Source organism: Giraffa tippelskirchi, chromosome 4 (assembly GCF_054371585.1).
Source record: "Giraffa tippelskirchi isolate mGirTip1 chromosome 4, T2T-mGirTip1v1.2.pri, whole genome shotgun sequence".
NCBI classification, from domain to species: Eukaryota; Metazoa; Chordata; class Mammalia; order Artiodactyla; family Giraffidae; genus Giraffa; species Giraffa tippelskirchi.
This window is the reverse complement of record NC_137278.1, coordinates 128,526,504-128,543,741: the sequence shown is the minus strand read 5'-3', so window position 1 is coordinate 128,543,741 and position 17,238 is coordinate 128,526,504. Positions and strand designations below refer to the sequence as shown.

At 46.4% G+C, this 17,238-nt stretch overlaps 2 protein-coding genes across 10 annotated transcripts in view; one reads left to right on the top strand and one right to left on the bottom strand.

The window, feature by feature from the left end:
- The window catches only part of CSAD (cysteine sulfinic acid decarboxylase), a 27,415-nt gene extending 19,261 nt beyond the window's left edge, over positions 1-8,154 (bottom strand). Inside the window, exon 1 of one of the 6 annotated variants that reach the window (XR_014083843.1) lies at positions 7,365-7,561. The gene's annotated coding sequence lies outside the window, so the exon portion shown is untranslated. Of the gene's footprint in view, positions 1-7,364; positions 7,580-7,674 lie in introns of those variants that run through there. The other 5 variants (XM_081596997.1, XM_081596999.1, XM_081596998.1 and 2 more) reach the window with 5 other exon arrangements.
- ZNF740 (zinc finger protein 740) lies at positions 7,638-17,238 on the top strand. 4 transcript variants are annotated; one of them, XM_081597002.1, is made up of 7 exons: positions 7,638-7,780; positions 8,616-8,928; positions 11,301-11,450; positions 11,787-11,876; positions 12,460-12,583; positions 12,872-12,990; positions 13,958-17,238. In XM_081597002.1, the coding sequence occupies exons 2-7, from the start codon at positions 8,920-8,922 to the stop codon at positions 14,045-14,047; spliced, it is 582 nt and encodes a 193-aa protein (XP_081453128.1). In that variant the 5' UTR covers positions 7,638-7,780; positions 8,616-8,919; the 3' UTR covers positions 14,048-17,238. The 4 variants fall into 4 exon arrangements, with proteins under 4 accessions (XP_081453128.1, XP_081453129.1, XP_081453130.1 ...); XM_081597003.1 differs by having other exon boundaries at positions 8,616-9,128; XM_081597004.1 differs by lacking the exon at positions 13,958-17,238 and adding an exon at positions 13,454-13,674.

Here is a 17,238-nt window from a genome sequence, read left to right as displayed (position 1 = left end):
GGGTTCTATTCCAGGGCCGCTTTCATTTGTGTTTTGCACCTCTCCCTACACACTCATCCACTCCGAGAGCTATAGGTTGGTGACTCCCCCATCCAAGAGCTCTCTCGCCAGCCCAGATCCATGATGCCACCTGCCTAATTTGGAAGTCTCACAGGACTTTACACTCAAATGGTCCAAAAGTGGACTCATTATCAGCCTTCTCAAATCTTCTCTTGACCTCGAGTTCCTTGGTTACATGAATGGTACCATCTTCTGAAGCCTAATGAGTTCCTCCCTCCTCCTCCTCAGTTGATTTTTTTTTTCCTTTTTATTTAATCTTCAAAGGTTACTTTGTCTTTCTCATTCAAAACATCAAGGTAACACTAAAACCTGGATAAAGCTTTTTCCTCTGGGTGATGTTGTAAAATTCTTTTCCTTAAAAGCACTTCAAAGAGAAGTGGTAACTTTACAGCAGAGAAACAAGATGGACACCACCTTACCCAAGTAATTAAGGATAACATCACCAATTGTGGGGTAGACAGTCATTGTAGGTCTCCTGACGTGAGGCATGGAAAAGCTCTCAGCATCACTGCTGCCAAAAATGCACCACCTGAATTTAACTATGAGGGAACATATCTAAATTGAGGATCATTCTACAAAACAACACAGCATGTAATCTTCAAAAATGTCAGTATCACGAAAATCAAAGAAAAACTGAGGAGCTGTTCCAGATTGAAGGAAACTAGAGACATTACAAACAAAAGGAATACGTGATCTTAAATGGGCTCCTGGATAAGGAAGAAAAAAACTGCTGTAAAGAAAGTCACTGGAAGAACTGGTGGAATCTATGAATGGCTTGATCACTGCATTGCAGTTATGGAAGAGAATGTTCTCATTCTTTGGAAACATATGCTGAAACATTTAGCAGCAAAGGAGCATAGTATATGCACTTTCTCTCAGTTTAGAAAACAATGCTACGTATACGCACCTACAAGTTTTTTTTTTAAATATAAGAGCTTTATTGAGATATCATTCACATACCACAAAGTTCACCTTTTCAAGTGTACAATTAAGTGCTTTTTAGTATATTCACAAAATTGCGCATGGATCACACTATCAAGAACATTGTCATCATCTCCAAAAGAAACCCCATTATCTATTAGCAGTCACTTCCCATGCATTTTTTTAAAGAACTGGAAAAGTCTTCAAAATATTAACTGTGGTTATTTCTGGGTATTGGGATTATAGATGATTTTCATTTTCTTATTTATGTACTTCTACATTTTTATAATTTTCTGTGATAATTCCATTGACTTACATAATTAAAATAAAGATTATTTTTAAGCAACATAAAAGAAGGAACGAAGGGGCAACAAAAATTCCAAACTGTATACCAGGCTCAAGGAATGACCCCATTACATAGCGTGGTTTCCCAACTCCTAAAATTCACTCCCATCTAAAAGGTCTACCAGGTGACCAAGGTAGCCAATACCGCTCATTTCTACTATACAGCCCAAGTGGCTCTGAGAGGAACGGGTTCAGCTAGTTCAACAAACAGTGACTGAGTATCTGTTGCCTGGCACTGCCCCAGGTGCTGTGTGTTTGCTTTGCTCACTACAACTAACAAGTCACGAGGAAGGCCAGTGTGTAAAATTAAGGCACGGTCGCTCACTAGAGAAAGGGAAGGCTGGTTAAGTCCACTCAATTGGCCCAGGGCAGCCTTCAAAGAGAAAACACTCCAACATTCCTTAAGGTGACAGAGAGCTGGAGCAGAAAAAAAACTAATCTGAAAAGACCAATCTAATCGGTAATCTTTAAAAAGTGATGGGGTGGGCCTGAAGGGAGGGTGTACCAAGGAAGCTGAGGAAGGTTGCCCAGGAGGAAGCCTGCATGAGGGCAAAGGGATTAGGGCACTTGCTTCTTAAAGCACTTTCAGTCAGGTTTATTTATTGTTAGAAAGTGAAAACACCGACCTCTGTGCTGTCTACCTATTACCCCACTGACTCAACCCCTACGTTAATAGTGGCTCCAGTTCCTGTGTGTACAGTGTTTTCTGCCCTTCTGAAAGACTGTAAATTCCTGGGCGGGGAGAGGTCTAAGTCTTATCCTTCTTTAAGTAAAGCATGTGCATGCATGCTTAGGCGTGTCCAACTCTTTGCAACCCCAAAGACTATAGCCCACCAGGCTCCTCTGTCCATGGAATTCTTCATGCAAGAATACTGGAGTGGGTTGCCATTTCCTTCTCCAGGGGATCTTCCCAACCCAGGGATCAAACCTATATCTCTTGCATCTCTTGCATTGGCAGGCAAATTCTTTACCACTGCACCAGCCCTTTAAATAAAGCACCAAATACAAAATAAGCATTTGGGAAAATATTCGTCTTCATCTCTCCCACTCTCCTCTTCCTTCCACCAAGCAATAGTAGTAGTTGGAAAGATGAAAATGAATACTTTTTCTGAATGCCTATTTTCTACTTGGTGCTTTACTTAAGGATAAGACTTAGACCTCTCTCCCTCACCCAGGAATTTACAATCTAGAAGGGGAGAAAACACTACACACAAGAACTGAAGCCATTACTAACGTGGGTGTTGAGTCGGTGGGGTAATAGGTAGACAGCACAGATGTCTCTTGCACAAACCTGAATAAACTATTTCCAAGTTCTGAAAAATGAGGCTGCACTTCACTTACATGTGATGTGTATAAACCACAAATCAGTATTAATGATACTTTAGAAGATGTGCAAAGAGTTTTTTCTTTCTTCTTTAAGACTTTTCACCTAAGATCTCACTTGGGATTCACAGTAGTGCTAGAAATTAGCGTGACTCTCATTTTCAAGTCAAGGACTCTTGAACCAGACAGAGTGAAATTAATTTGTCCAAGATTACAAACGTGACATCTAGGCTAGGACCTTTCCCACTACATTACTGGTCCCTTTTAAGTTTGGCCGGAGAAGGCAATGGCAACCCACTCCAGTACTGTTGCCTGGAGAGTCCCATGGATGGAGGAGACTGGTGGGCTATAGTCCATGGGGTCGCAAAGAGTCGGACACGACTGTGCGACTTCCCTTTCCCTTTAAGTTTGGCATTTCTCACTACTTCTCACCACACACAAAAATAAACTGCAGCTGAGGTAAAAGCATAAAACTGAAAATATACAATTCTAAGAATACCAGAAGGAAATACAGGGAAATATTTTTATAATATTGAGGTAGCATTTCACAAAAACCCCAAAACCACAGGCAGATTTGACTACATAAAACTTTAAAAATTCTGTTTAAAGAAAGACACATTAAAGTAGTTAAAGATGATTCATGGCTTTTCTCTCCCTGCCCCATCATCATTTTACTTACTCACTGTTTTCCAAAATGGCCTTTGCTCTCTTGCAATTATTCCTTTCCTTGCAAATTTAAAAGTCACTTTAAGTTCCATGCAAAGTCCTGTTTTAATAAGAATCTAACTTAATCTAAAGCAAAAACTTTGTCTCTACAATATTAAATCTTCCTATTCACAGACATGATAAAACTCCACTTAATCAAGCATTTGGGGATGTTCCTGGTGGACCAGTGAGTGGTTAGGACACGGTGCTTTCACTGCCCTGGTCCAGGTTCAAACCCTGGTCAGGTAACTAAGATCCCACAAGCCATGTGGCACAGTCAAAAATCATAATAATCAAGCCCTTTTTGTCTTTCACTAAAATAATCTGATTTTCTTAATGCATAACTTGCAATTTCCTGTTACATTTATGTCTATAAATGTCAATTTTTATTATGAATGATATCTTTCTACAATATTTTTATGGCTGGTTATTGTTCTCATATTTTATTTATATAAGTCGTTTGTTAACTGTACATCTGGCAATGCTGCTGAACTCACTGGCTTTAGTATTTTGTCAATTTGATTCTCTTTGTGAATGGATATATCATGTGAAAATATTGAATATAAAAATATGAAAATTGGAGTTTCCTGGTGGTCCAGTGGTTAAGAATCGCCTGCCAATGCAGGGGGCAGGGGTCCCATCCCTGCTCCAGGAAGATTCCACATGCTGTGGGGCAACTAAGCCCTCACACTGCAACTACTGAAGCCCACACACCCTAGAGTCTACACTCTGAAACAAGAAGCCATCACAATGAGAAGCCCATGCACTGCAACTAAAGAAAGCCCACCTGCAGAAACGAAGACCCAGTGAAGCCAAAAATAAATAAATAATAATAATCACTTTTGGGTGGCCAGTAGCTCTAATAGAATATTAGTTTTGACTGTAAACATTCTTTTCTTGTAACTACTTTCATACAAATGTTTCAAGTATTTTCCCACAAAACACAACTTCCACTCTAAAAAAAAGTTCAAAAATCAATGAAAAATAAGAGAAAAATATTTTAAAAGCATATGACAAATGAAAAGTTAGTGTAACATGGAGAAGATTTCTACCAATCAATACAAAACAGAAAACCGATCTACTTTTTCCTTAACAGGCAAGAGATGTGAACAGGCAGTTTACAAAAACAATTAAAATGGTCAAAAAGCAACAAGAGATGTTCAACTTCACTATTAATGATATGCAAATTAAAATAATGAAATTACTATTTTTTACCTATCAAGTTGGCAACTGTATAAAAAATTCATAGCATCCAGTATTGCCAAGGTTGCAGAACTGGGGACTTTCACACATGGCTCTGAATGTGTAAACTGTTACAAAACCCCTGAAATTCAATTTCATGGGACCTATTAAAATTTTAAATGCCCATTTCCTACCTATAAATCTATCTATAAAAACAAAAGGATCACTATAAGGATGTTCACAGCATGGTTTATAAAACAAAAAAACTGGAACTAACCTAAATGTTCATTGAGGATGGGCCTAGACAAACTAAAATACAAATTGCTGAAATACTGAAACAATTTTTAAAATGTGAAATTACTTAGAAGATGTGTAAAATACATTTGTCTGGTCCACTGTGGTGCTCGGAAACAAATTCTGGATGAAAAAAAAAGTTTTTATGAACATAGAAAAAAGTCTCGTGGTATATACAACAAACTGATAAAAGTGTCTACCTTCAGGAGCATGGAGTAGCATACAGATGGCAAAATTTTTTTTTGCCTTTTTTTTGTGCTGTGTGGATTTATTAAAATAAGCATGAGCTATTTTTTTAAAATATTTATTGGCTGAATCAGGTGTTACTTGCAGCAGCCCGCTAAGGAGTTGCAGCACACAGGCTTAGCTGTCCAGTGGCATGTGGGATCTTAGTTCCTCCACCAAGTATGGAATCCACATCCCACTCCCTCCGCATTACAAGGCTGATTCTTAATCACCGGACCACCAGGGAAGTCCCTGAGCTAATTTTTTTTCTTAATTCAAGATTTATTTCTGATAATCTACTCAACTTTATCTGTTCTATGATGATCTTAACACCACAAAGATTTGCTGTCAATTGGTCAAATAAATGGAGTGCTCACAGAAATGAAATCTATGTACATAAAGTGGCTGGAAATTGTCTTCATACATAAACAAAGATTTTTTTTCTTTAGGCATCTCTGTTAATTCCCCTACACCCACAACCTGACAGCATCTAAATAAAATGGACATTTCCCTCCATCAAGTGCATTAATGCATAGTCCATCTCTAGCAGAAAGTGAAAGTGTTAGTCCCTCAGTGGTATCTAACTCTCTGCAACCCCATGGACTGTGGCCCACCAGGCTCCTCCATTCATGGAAGTATCCAGGTAAGAATACTGGAGTGGGTTGCCATTTCCTTCTTAAGGCGATCTTCCCAACCCAGGGACGAACCCAGGTCTCCTGCATTGCAGACAGATTTTTTTACCCTCTGAGTCACTGGGGAAGCCCATCTTTAGCAGGAAAGTTGGGAACAGAATTTAAAGATAGGCTCGAGTTTTCCTAATGTAGCCGGGCCAACGGGCCACCCTGCATTGCCAAATCTCCAACGAGACCACAGTTTCCTACTGAGGAGAGCCCTATGCCTTTTCTGGGAGGAAGCCAAAGTTAGATGCTAGATGGTCTAGAAATAAAGGCGGAAGCGCTATGAGGAAACCAAAAACTCAACATTCAAAAAACTAAGATCATGGCATCCAGTCCCATCACTTCATGGCCAACAGATGGGGAAACAATGGACATAATGACAGACTTTATTTTCTTTCTTTCAAAATCACTGCAGATGATGACTGCAGCCATGAAATTAAAAGATGTTAGCTCCCTGGGAGAAAAGCTATAACCAACCTGTACAGCATATTAAAAAGCAGAGACATTACTTTGCCGACAAAGATCCGTCTAGTCAAAGCTATAGTTTTTCCAGTAGTCATGTATGGATGTAAGAGTTGAACCATAAAGAAGGCTGAGCGCTTGAAGAATTGATGCTTTTGAACTGTGGTGTTGGAGAAGACTCTTGAGAGTCCCTTGGACTGCAAGGGGATCGAACCAGCCAACTCTAAAGGAAATCAATCCTGAATATTCATTGCAGGGACTGATGCTGAAGCTCCAGTACTTTGGCCACCTGAGGCGAAGAGCCGACTCTTTAGAAAAGACCCTGATGCTGGGAAAGACTAAAGGCAGAAGGGGACGACAGAGGATGAGATGGTTGGACAGCATCATGGACTTAACAGACACGAGTCTGAGCAAGTTCTGCGAGACGGTGAAGGACAGGAAGCCGGGGGTGCTTAAGTCCATGGGGTCCCAAAGAGTCGGACACGACTGAGCGACTGAACAACAAGACAGTCCTATGCATTTTCGGAGGCGAGGAACCCAGTATTACATACTGGACGGTCTAGAAATAAAGGCGGAAGCGGCATGAGGAAATCAAAAGGCTTCGGAGTGCGCCGAACATGCCAGGGAATCCTTTCTCCGACTGGAGTTGAGTGTACTGAGCTGCTGCTGCTGCGTCGCGTCAGTCGTGTCCGACTCTGTGCGACCCCATAGACGGCAGCCCACCAGGCTCCCCCGTCCCTGGGATTCTCCAGGCAAGAGTACTGGAGTGGGTTGCCATTTCCTTCTCCAGGGCATGAAAGTGAAAAGTGAAAGTGGAGTCGCTCAGTCGTGTCCGACTCAGTGACCCCATGGACTGGAGCCCTCCAGGCTCCTCCGTTCATGGGATTTTCCAGGCAAGAGTACTGGAGTGGGGTGCCATTGCCTTCTCCGTGTACTCAGCAAGAGCGTGCAAAAAAGTTAACTTCCCTCCCACCCGACGGGCGGCCCTCGGAATCTGCAGATCTGCGCCTGGTGGAAAGCTCGGGTAAAGATGATCTCGACAGAGCTACGTGAAAGGCCTGGTACGAACTATTCTGGCACTATTTGGGGCTCCAGGCATAAGCGACAGGGAGAGCATCTGCGAGGAAGGGAGAGTGATGACGCTTCTTCAAGGAGTCCTAACCAACTCACCTAGCAAAACCCTCAACAAACACTCCGCACACCAACATTTCAGGGCCTTCTTCCCTGCCCTGAATCAAGATGGCCGCGGGGGCGCGTCCGCAACACGGCGCAAGCGCCGTACCGCCGGTCCTCCCTCTTCCCGTCCTTCAGCGCGCCGCCGGCACTGCACACTCACCAGCTGCACTCCCTCGGTGCGCCCTCAGCCTAACCCCCTGTCTGCCCCTGCCCGGAAGTGGATAGTGCTGCACAGAGGAGAGGAGACGGGGGAGGGGAAGTGCTTCCGGGGAAACGGGCCCCGGGTTGGTGTTTGTAAACTTGCCTCGGTCCCGGCGGGGGCAGCGGCGGCCACGGGGTTGGCACGGAGTGCTGCGGCCTGGAGGAGGCGCCTCGCAGCGGGGGAGACAGCGAGAGGCCGCGCCTGGCAGGTAAGAGCACGCCCCAGGGAGCGCAGCGTTGTGGAGGCAGGCGGCAGCCCTCCAGCAGCTCGCAGGCCGTGGGGCACCGCGCGGGAAGGGGGAGGGGAGGGAAGGAGGGGCCCAGGACGAAGGGAGGGCGCTCCCGAGGAGAGGTAGGGGCTACGCGCACACCGCCGTGCGGTCGCGTCACCGGCCGGACTGAGGGGGCTTGCTCGGAAGGGACGCGGGCGCGAGCACGCACCTTGCGCGCTCCTGGGCCCTCTTCTCTGGGTGCGTGCGGCGGGCGCAGCGGCTGGCTGGCTGGCTGGCTGGCTGGCTGGAAGGAGGGAGGGAAGATGGGAGGGAACGCGCAGCGTTGGGCTTCGCCTCCTTGTCTTCCACCTCCGCAGCGAGTTTACGTACCTTGGGGCGGTCTCGGGGAATGCACACGTGTGGGCCGGCCTGGGCTCGTACTGCCGGTCCGGTTTCTGCCTGCTGCTCAGGCGCCCAGCGTTAACTCCTGAGCTTTTCTCCACCCCACTTATGGTCACCTTAATAGAGTGCGAGCTTCGCGGGCCGGCCCACTGGACACAAAAGCCCTAGAGGGCCTCCGCCCCCTTCTTCCAGTCCTAAGTTGGCAAATCCTAGCAATTGGCCTGCTGCAGTGCCTCCACTAGAGGCCGAAGTTACTTTTGGTCCTGTCGATGTCCTGGAGACCAGTTTCTTCTCATGACCTAGAAAGAAGACTCTTATGTCTTCGTTTAGAGTCGCACAGAGAGCGCCTGGCAAAAGAGTTCAGCCCACTGAAGGTTGTATGGCCTGAGGATGTTGCACCTAACAGCTCCATTTCCCTTTCTGGTTTCAGGTTTCTGAAACAGATTGTGAATTTCATTCAGAGAATTCAGCTGGAAAACCAAGACTGGCAGACTTTTTCTTCAGACAATAGGCAGGAGCCAAGCAGAGACCAAGGATTCTTGGAACATCTATCTTTACTTTGGAGGACACTAAATTCTATTTGAAGACAAAGGCACTTCAGTATGGCAGCAGGACTAAAGGGACACGAAAGAGTTGTTACAGTGATTTGGTGACAGTTCTTCAAACTACAGTGTCTTAAGGAAAGGTGAAGCAAGAAACTCGAACTTTTGAGTTGCATAAAGTGAGAAATCAGCATGGCTCAGGTAAAAAGCTCTAGAGTCCTCCTCCTTCAAGATCACTGGGAAGCGTGTTTGCAGTTTCACTCTTGAATGCTGCCTTAGTCAACATATTGACCAACCCAGTGAGCCAAGCTCTGTATTAAACACCAGGGGGAGATCTAGAGGAAGGAAAGGAGACAGGCCACAGCCCCTGCCTTCAGGGAGCTTCCAGTCAAATGAAGGAGGTAGGCTATACTGCATCACAGGCCCTGATGGGACATTTACAAAGCAACATGTACTCAGTTTACACTTGGTACAGTAACTGTTGAGGGGCATGAGGGAGTAAACAGTCTGGTGAATGCTTCATTTGTTTTTTTTTCAACAGGAATTTATTGAGCTCCTGTTACATGCGAGGCATTGTGCTGGGGATATAAAGATGAATAAAATTGACCCTGACCCCAGCAGCAGGCTTCCAGGCTAGTTGGGTTGGGGTTGGGGGAGATGAAGAGACAATCTGTTATTTATCTTTATATACACAACACTGCGTGGTGGCTGGCTAGTAGTACAGACTCAATGAGTCTGTTGATTGAAGGAATATGCAATAATAGAGGTATGTACACTGTAGAGGAGGGAATGAGCCTTCTGCCTGGATGAAGAAAGAAGTTGAAGGTGGAAGGATGCATAGGATTTTGCTAGATAACCAAGTAGAACAGGGCATTCAGACAAGGACAACTGCATGGGCAGAGACTTAGAGTCCTGGGAGGATGTGGTGAGGTGGGGAGTACTGTGGGTAGTTTGCTAGTTGAGGAAAGGATTGGGGTGGGGGGGGCAGATGGTTAAAGACAGGAGATAGTGATAGACGGCCACGTTAGGCTGAGGGAGTTGTTTCTTGGAAAAGTAAGCTGAGTGTAACTGAAGGGCTTTTTATGCCTTGCTGAGGAATTAGGCTTTATTCCATAAGGAATGGGGACTCTCTGAAGAGTGTTAAGCATGAGAGTGACATCAGATCAGTGTATTTGGAAGGTACTTGTCCTTCTAAATCCCCTTGTGGGGATGCGAGATGGATTGGAGAGACAGGATGGCTCAACAGGTTATTGTAGTTATCTGGGGAGAAAAGCTGTCTGTAGCATCCCCAGAGCTTTTGCCAGCTTCCTTCTAGGGACCCTGCGCTACCAGCCTCACCAGGAAGAAATCACTGGCTTTCTTTGGCTGCATGCGTAGCTTCCTTCTTTTCCACGCAGAGGAGGAGCCGTGCAGTTTCTTCCTCCTTTGTTTGCAACCCACTTCACAGCATCCTGTTCACTCTAGCTCTGAGAAGACTGCTTTTCCCTAACTGCTAACTTTGTACTGGGGTGCTGCTTTTATGTTAACTTAAGTCTCATCAACCCTGTGAGGGTAGATACGTTGGTAAACATTTTGCATTTAAGGAAACCGAGGTTTAAAGAGGTGGAGTAATCTGCCTGAGATTGTACAATGCAAACAGCAGAGTTACGTCTTGCCTCCAGACCTTTCCCTCCGAAATCGTTGAAGATGAGAGGGGGGGTTCCTGGGATGTACTGATCACCTGAAAGGAATTTCTTTTTAAATTACTTGTGGAAGTTTGCTGACCAACTGTTTCTTGAAAGTGTTTCTTTAGTAAGAAAAGGATATTGTCTAGTGCTGGGTAAACAAAGTCAGTTTGAAGAATGCAGCAATTTTCCTAAGCATTCCTTACTTAAGTAATTTTTAAGCTATGTGTAGCAAGGATTGTGAAAAATACGAACATGCACACATATGAATGTTGAGGACGAGGGGAGGAAGAGAAATTGTATGTTCAACTCCACAATCCTTCCAAGTGGTTTAATTTTTATGTTTGTTATAAAATATAAAATTTTTAAATTTGACAACACTTAGAGAATTTTAAATCTAAAGGGAGAAATGACCCAATTTTACTGATACACGTTTGTAGAGCTTGATAGACTATACATTTGGCACCAGTGAGATCTGCCAGTCAGAAGCAGGTTCTGTGTAGCCAAGTGTCATCAAGACAGAAAGAAGGAGGTTCCCCTAGAAATCTCCCATGTCAGTGGGTCAACAGGACGGACTCTTGGTATTTCTAAGCCTCATGTGGCTTCAAAGTAACATACAGATACACACTTTACCTAGCACAGTGTTAATGACAAAAATGTCAGTAGCATCTGATTATTCACTTGGTCTGTGTCTAAATGCTGACAGCTGACAAAATGAATAACTAGTCCTGGTGAGATGAGTTAGGGAGGACTCTTGAAGGAAGCAGGGTTTTGTGGTGAGGAGGGACGCTCCTTGGAGAGAAGCCGCACATTAGTAGCTGGGTGTTTAAGGTAGTTCCTTGGAAATTGGCAGTCTGTTTTTGCCCTGCCCTGCCAGGTGACCTGACACCTCATCTCCTTTCAACTTAGGCAAGTCTCCTGGCTTGTGAAGGCCTAGCAGGTGTGAGTTTGGTTCCCACTGCAGCCAGCAAGAAGATGATGCTGAGCCAGATTGCCAGCAAGCAGGCCGAGAATGGAGAGCGGGCAGGTAGCCCTGATGTGCTGAGGTGCTCGAGTCAGGTACAGCACTTGAGTCCATTGCGGCACCTGGGGGTCGGGTGGCCCAAGCTCTCTGCCAGGAGATGCCCAGCTTTGAGTCCTCAGTGCTTCTGTTTAGGGAAGTGGGAAAGGGGATACAGCTGGGGCATGAGTGTGGGTATTTTAGAGGGTACAAGAAAGGAAGGTCTTTTCTGTACAACAGCTCGTTAAAACCAAGGTACTTGGAGAGGAGATGGATGCGTACTTTCTCTAAACCTCTGGGGCAGGTGATTTACAAGTTGTCTCAAAGCACCTTTTTGGCCTCCTGTCTTGTGTTCTGAGATTGACTGTGCATTTAGATTTGATTTGTATTTAAAGGGCCACCGAAAAGACAGTGATAAATCCCGGAGCCGCAAAGACGATGACAGCTTGGCTGAGGCCTCTCATTCAAAAAAGACTGTTAAAAAGGCAGGTAATGGGGAATTCCTTGGCAGTCCAATGATTAGGAGTCCACGCTTTCATTATTGAGTGTTCGGGTTCATTCTCTGGTCAGGGAACTGAGATCCCACAAGCCACGCAGAGCGGCCAAAAAGGAAGAAAAAGGCAGGTAATGGGGAAACCCCCAAACTGGTTCAGTTTGGGAATAAGGCAGCCCTCTTCTTTCTTCCCTCTCTGGCTCAGCACTGAGGTCTCCTCAAAGCTGGTGAGTGAGTCACCCTGGCTCCATCCAGAGACCACTTTGGCAATTTATCTCTGCCCTCTGTGAAACATCCTTGGTAAGGGGAGGGTCGGGGCAGCATGAGGTCCTGTGGCAGAGGGGCAGGCAGCCTCCCTCTAAGGTCAGTTCAGAGTGTGAAGTTCGACAGTGCAGGCAGCTTGCTCACCCTCCCTCCTTTCTCCAGGGGTCTCTTAACTCTGAGGGAAATGGGAGATGACAGCATCAAAGAAGTTATTTTGTCCAGCAGTTGAAAATAGGGCCAGGGCAGAATGGAGGCAAGAAGGGGGCAGAGGGATAGGAGAGCCTCATGACGTGCCTGACTCTTGCCCCCAGGTGGTGGTAGTGGAACAAAATGGTTCTTTTCAAGTAAAGATTCCCAAAAATTTTGTTTGTGAACACTGCTTTGGAGCCTTTAGGAGCAGTTATCACCTCAAGAGGCACATCCTTATTCATACCGGTAAGTCTCTTGCTCACATTCAGAGGGGGTGCATAGTCCATAGTTTTATTATGTTTGTGTGTAGCTCCTGTTGGATTTATTTTAAGGAGTAAGTATTAGAAATAGTGGAAAAAGGTAAGTGAATGAGGCAAAAGAGATTGTATGTGTCTGGTGTTGCTGAGACCAGCAACTTTGAGGACCTTTCCCCATTAGCACATTACTAAAAGATAAAGATTTCTGGGAAAATAGCTGGAGTGAGGTCCCTGCTGTGTGTACCTCCTGATGTTCCCTTCTCTCTGATTGGGCCAGGTGAGAAGCCATTTGAGTGTGACATATGTGATATGCGTTTCATCCAGAAGTACCATCTGGAGCGTCACAAGCGTGTACACAGTGGGGAAAAGCCCTACCAGTGTGAACGGTGTCACCAGGTAAGCTCACGTGTCATGCATTCACACCCACACACAAACGTTCTTCCCCAGTAGCCAGGGCTCGCCCCCACTCCCTGCCTGACAAGGGGCCACCTCGCATTCCTGGCCATGATGGTGTTAGTACATCGGGGCGAGGTATATCTTTCTGGTCCCTCGGGGAGGGACCATTAGAATAATGGTAATAATAATAATAGCGTTTCTTGAGTACTTCCTGTGTACCAGGCACAGTGAGAGCATATGTGACGTTACCTTCACATTAACTCCGTGAGGTAGCTGTGTTGCCTTCATTCCGCCCATGGGGAAATTGACATTTACAGAGATTGAGTTTCCCAAGGACATAGCAGATCAGGGATAGCGACGCACTGAATGGAACTTCAGAACAGGTGCACTTAGGAGGAAGAGATAAAAATCCCTGCCCTGGGGGAGCGGTCAATATCTGATGTATTGTGACTGTAAAATCCAGGACCAAAACGAGACAAGAACAAGAGATGAAAAATGATAACAATGAACACTTTCTGGATGCTTTACTGGGTCTCAAGCTTTGCTCCACGCTCTCGGGTTGTATCTGCAGAACACTAGAATGAAAGCTTTGTGGGGCAGAGACTTTGTCCCTCTGGTTCTCCACTCTGTCCTCAGCCCCAGGAACTGTACCTGCCTTGAGATAATGAATAAATACATGATAAATGAAGCAGCTGCTCTGTGAGTAGGTACCTTTAGCCCCATTTTACAGATGAGTGGACGCATTCAGGGCTCAGATAGCTTGCCCAAGGTTGCATGGCTACTGCGTGCTAGGCCAGGATTTAGACTTCAGAGTTGTGTTCCTAACCACTGTGCACTCATGCTGTCTGTGTACATGCCAAGGGAATGTAGAATGGGACGTGCGCCTCTTCCATTTGGGAAGGACAGCTCTAGCCAATAGGTAACCAAGTTTCTTCTCTCAGGCACTTAACCCTCCGTTTCTTCTCAGTGTTTTTCTCGGACAGATCGATTACTCAGACACAAACGGATGTGCCAAGGGTGCCAGTCCAAGACTTCCGACGGGCAGTTTTCTCTCTAGGCGCAGGGGCCCCGGGTGGTGGGAGTGATCAGAAGAATCCACCGAAGAGTGCACCCCCTCTGGTCTGATGGTCCCACCACCGCCCCGTCTGTACCTGTCTCCCTCCTGGAGGAGTGGACCCAGGAGACCGGAAGAGTGCATCAGGGGACGGCAGACCCCAGAGCTTCAGCTCTGTAAATAATCTGAGACTCTGAGTATCTCGGGGAAGTTCCTTCAGCATTCCTGGGTAGGGAAGCTAGTCCCCAGACCTTTGGCTGAGGTCACAGGTGGGGACTCAAGGTACAGGACCAAGACTGAAGTATGGTTCCCACAACTCTGGACTCCCGCTGGCAGCTGAAATGGAAGAGATTGGGGAGAGGGATTTGTTTGTTTGTTCTGTTCTTGTTTTTGTTTATCCAAAAGCAGTTTCAACAGGCGCACTGTGGAAATAGATAATATGGAGGTATAGAGTCCTGGTCAAAGCAGGGACTATGGCTGGTCCAGCCCTCCCCCAGATTGAGTTTTTAGTTGCAGTTGATCCTTGATGTTCCATAGCCCTGTACCTCACCTCCTGTTTGAAGAACAGGATCAGGGATGGCAGCTGGGCTTGCTTTGGCCTCGTTATACACTGTAGGGACAAAAGGAAGAGCAGTGGGAGGAGCAGACAAGGGCTGGATCCAGGAAGAGTGGCCAGGTACCTCTCATTTCCTTCAGGGAAGAGCAGGAGTTGTGGCCCAGGCTATTGCAGTGGCCAGTACCACACTGGTACCTAATGGGGTCAGCTCAAGTGCCTTTTGGAAGAAACTTGGGTGAGAGTGGCCCTTGAAGCCCTTTCCTTTCTCTCTTTGGGTAGTTGATCTTGGAGATAGTTTTTGGCTACCTCGCTGATACTGACTGACTCCTAAGCCAGACAGAGGTGTTGAACAGGGAGTCGTGGATGTTACAGTGGGTTCTTTCTCCTTGTGCCCTCTTAGGAACCACCCAAGACTAGCCCCAAGTTGGGTGACAGCTGTTCAAGAAACAGAGGAATTTGGTGTCCCCTGACGTGACTGTTGAGCAGCGTGAGCTGTTCTCCTGGCTCACGTCCTGTCACTATATTCAGGTAGAGGAGATAGGGGTCTAGCTTTTGGTCCCAAAGGAAAAGATCTTGGCTTCCTTCTTGATGGCCGTCCCTACACAACAGAGAAGCGTGGGGGGGGTGGGGGGCTGCTGCGGAGAAAACACCGAAGAAGAAACCTGATGTAGGTTTTACTCTTAACTATATTCTTTGCTCTTCTCTGCTCCAACACCACCACCTTATCGACACCCTCCCCAGAAGTGATCAGGGGTGTGTGTGTGAGCGTGTGTGTGGTATGTGACTGTTCGTGTTTGTATGCTTGGAGATGGCATATTATTGAGCCAAACCCTTCTCTAGCCCCAGCTCAGGAGGATGAACGTGAAACAGCTTCTCCTGACTGCCCCTCCCCCAAAACCTGAAGGCCTGAACCTTGAGGTTCAAGAGGAGCTGAAGAACTCAGCTTGAGGGGACTGGAGGGCTTCGTTTTGGAGGGTTTTTTTAGGATTGATTCAACAGACTGCTGGTTAGGATGTTGCTGACCCAAGCCAGGGCTTGTGAATATGAATTTTCTAAAGTGAAATAAAAACCCTCTTTCTTCCTGCTAAGGAAAGGATCCTTATGGGAGGTTCTGGGGGTTTGGTTGACTCCCAGGTTGTGGGCTGTCCTGACCTATGGGGGTGTGGTGAGTGATTACAGAAGAATCATGGAGACTTGGTGAACCTGACCAGGCTGTCAGTGGGGGGTCTGAGATGGCAGTCTGCAGGAAGTGATTTCTCTTCACAGAAAAGGTAGGCAACAGCACACTCCTGTTAGCTGTTCTGAAGGAGGTGGGGGGGGCAGAGGGGGCGGTCTCCATACCTCTGAGGTGTGAGGATTTGGGGAAAAGAAAGGAAGCGTGGCACCCTTTATCTCTTCCCTGACAGCATCTGAAATCCTATGGGGAAATGCTGGGGAATGTGCCTGCAGCCGGTTCTCTCCTAGTTTTGTATTGGCACGTTTGACGTGGTCCAGAAACTAGACGGCGAGTCGTGAAACCAGCCCTTGGTCCCTGCAAGTCAGGCCTCTTTCTGCCTGTGAGCCAGTTCTCTGTTAGAGAGCTCTGCTGGGGGCTGGGGTTTGTCTAGGACATTTAGATAACTGTCCTTCCAGACAGTGCTTTTGAAAGGAGAAGACTTCACTCCCTGCCACCTGCAGCTAGTCAGTTTAGGATTGGGGGTGTGTGTGGAGAGAATCATATTAGTGAGGTGTGCCCTTGCATGTGCGAATGTGTGTTTAGGTCCGAATGTGCCCTAGCCCCCTTCAGGCTTCGGCTTCCTGCTTGGGTGTGCGGGGGAGAGGGAACTTCTAAGCATATGTGCAGAGAGCCATACCAGAACCACCCCTGCCGAGGACTGGGTGAGTGGAAACTCAGGAGCAGGTGGTTAGCTCAGTTTTCCAGGAGCTGATGTTCATGAGGCCATGGATTTGTGAGGAGAGGGGAACTGAGAGGCAAAAGGAGTGACTTAGTGCCCAAGAGTCCCACTTACACCCCAGGGAAATCACAGACAGACCGCTGCAAAGGCTCCTGGGCCCAACATTCCACCCTTCTGCTGGGTGGGGTCTAGCACTGGAAAGATGCCTCAGGTGTGTCTGGAGTGAAGGGACGGCAGTGGGGCCAGCTCTTAAGAGACCAGGACATGGGATCTGGGGACCTGGGAAAGAGCGCCAGTTCCTGGGTGGGCTGCTGGACCGGCCCTGCTGGCACCAGCCCTGCCCTTCCCAGCACCTCAAGTCTTTTCCGTCCACCCCGCCTCCAACAACCTCTTGTCATCACTTAGCTACTGATTGTGCCCCGTGGCTTGACATCGGAGGGTTAAATGAGGTGTGGGGTCCCACCACAACTTTTAACCCCCCAGATGTTCTCTGCCTCTATGTGGCCCTGGGGCTTTTATCTTAATCCCTCCCACCCAACCCTTCCTCTCCACCTTTTTTTTTTTTTAATATACTTATTTTGCTATTAGGGGAGGGGAATATCAAATGAACAAGATCACTTTTAAATGGTAGTTTTTATAAGATGTTATAAACTTGTATCTTTTTACCATTAAAGTGCAGTGTATGTTCCTTCGTGATATATTTAGGATATTTAAATAAAGAAAAATGGGGCTTTTGTACATAC

Coding starts and splice junctions, on each gene's coding strand:
- ZNF740 (XM_081597002.1), top strand. Junction 11,451..11,786: donor TGCTGAGGTGCTCGAGTCAG/GTACAGCACTTG, acceptor TTGTATTTAAAG/GGCCACCGAAAAGACAGTGA. Junction 12,991..13,957: donor AGTGTGAACGGTGTCACCAG/GTAAGCTCACGT, acceptor GTTTCTTCTCAG/TGTTTTTCTCGGACAGATCG.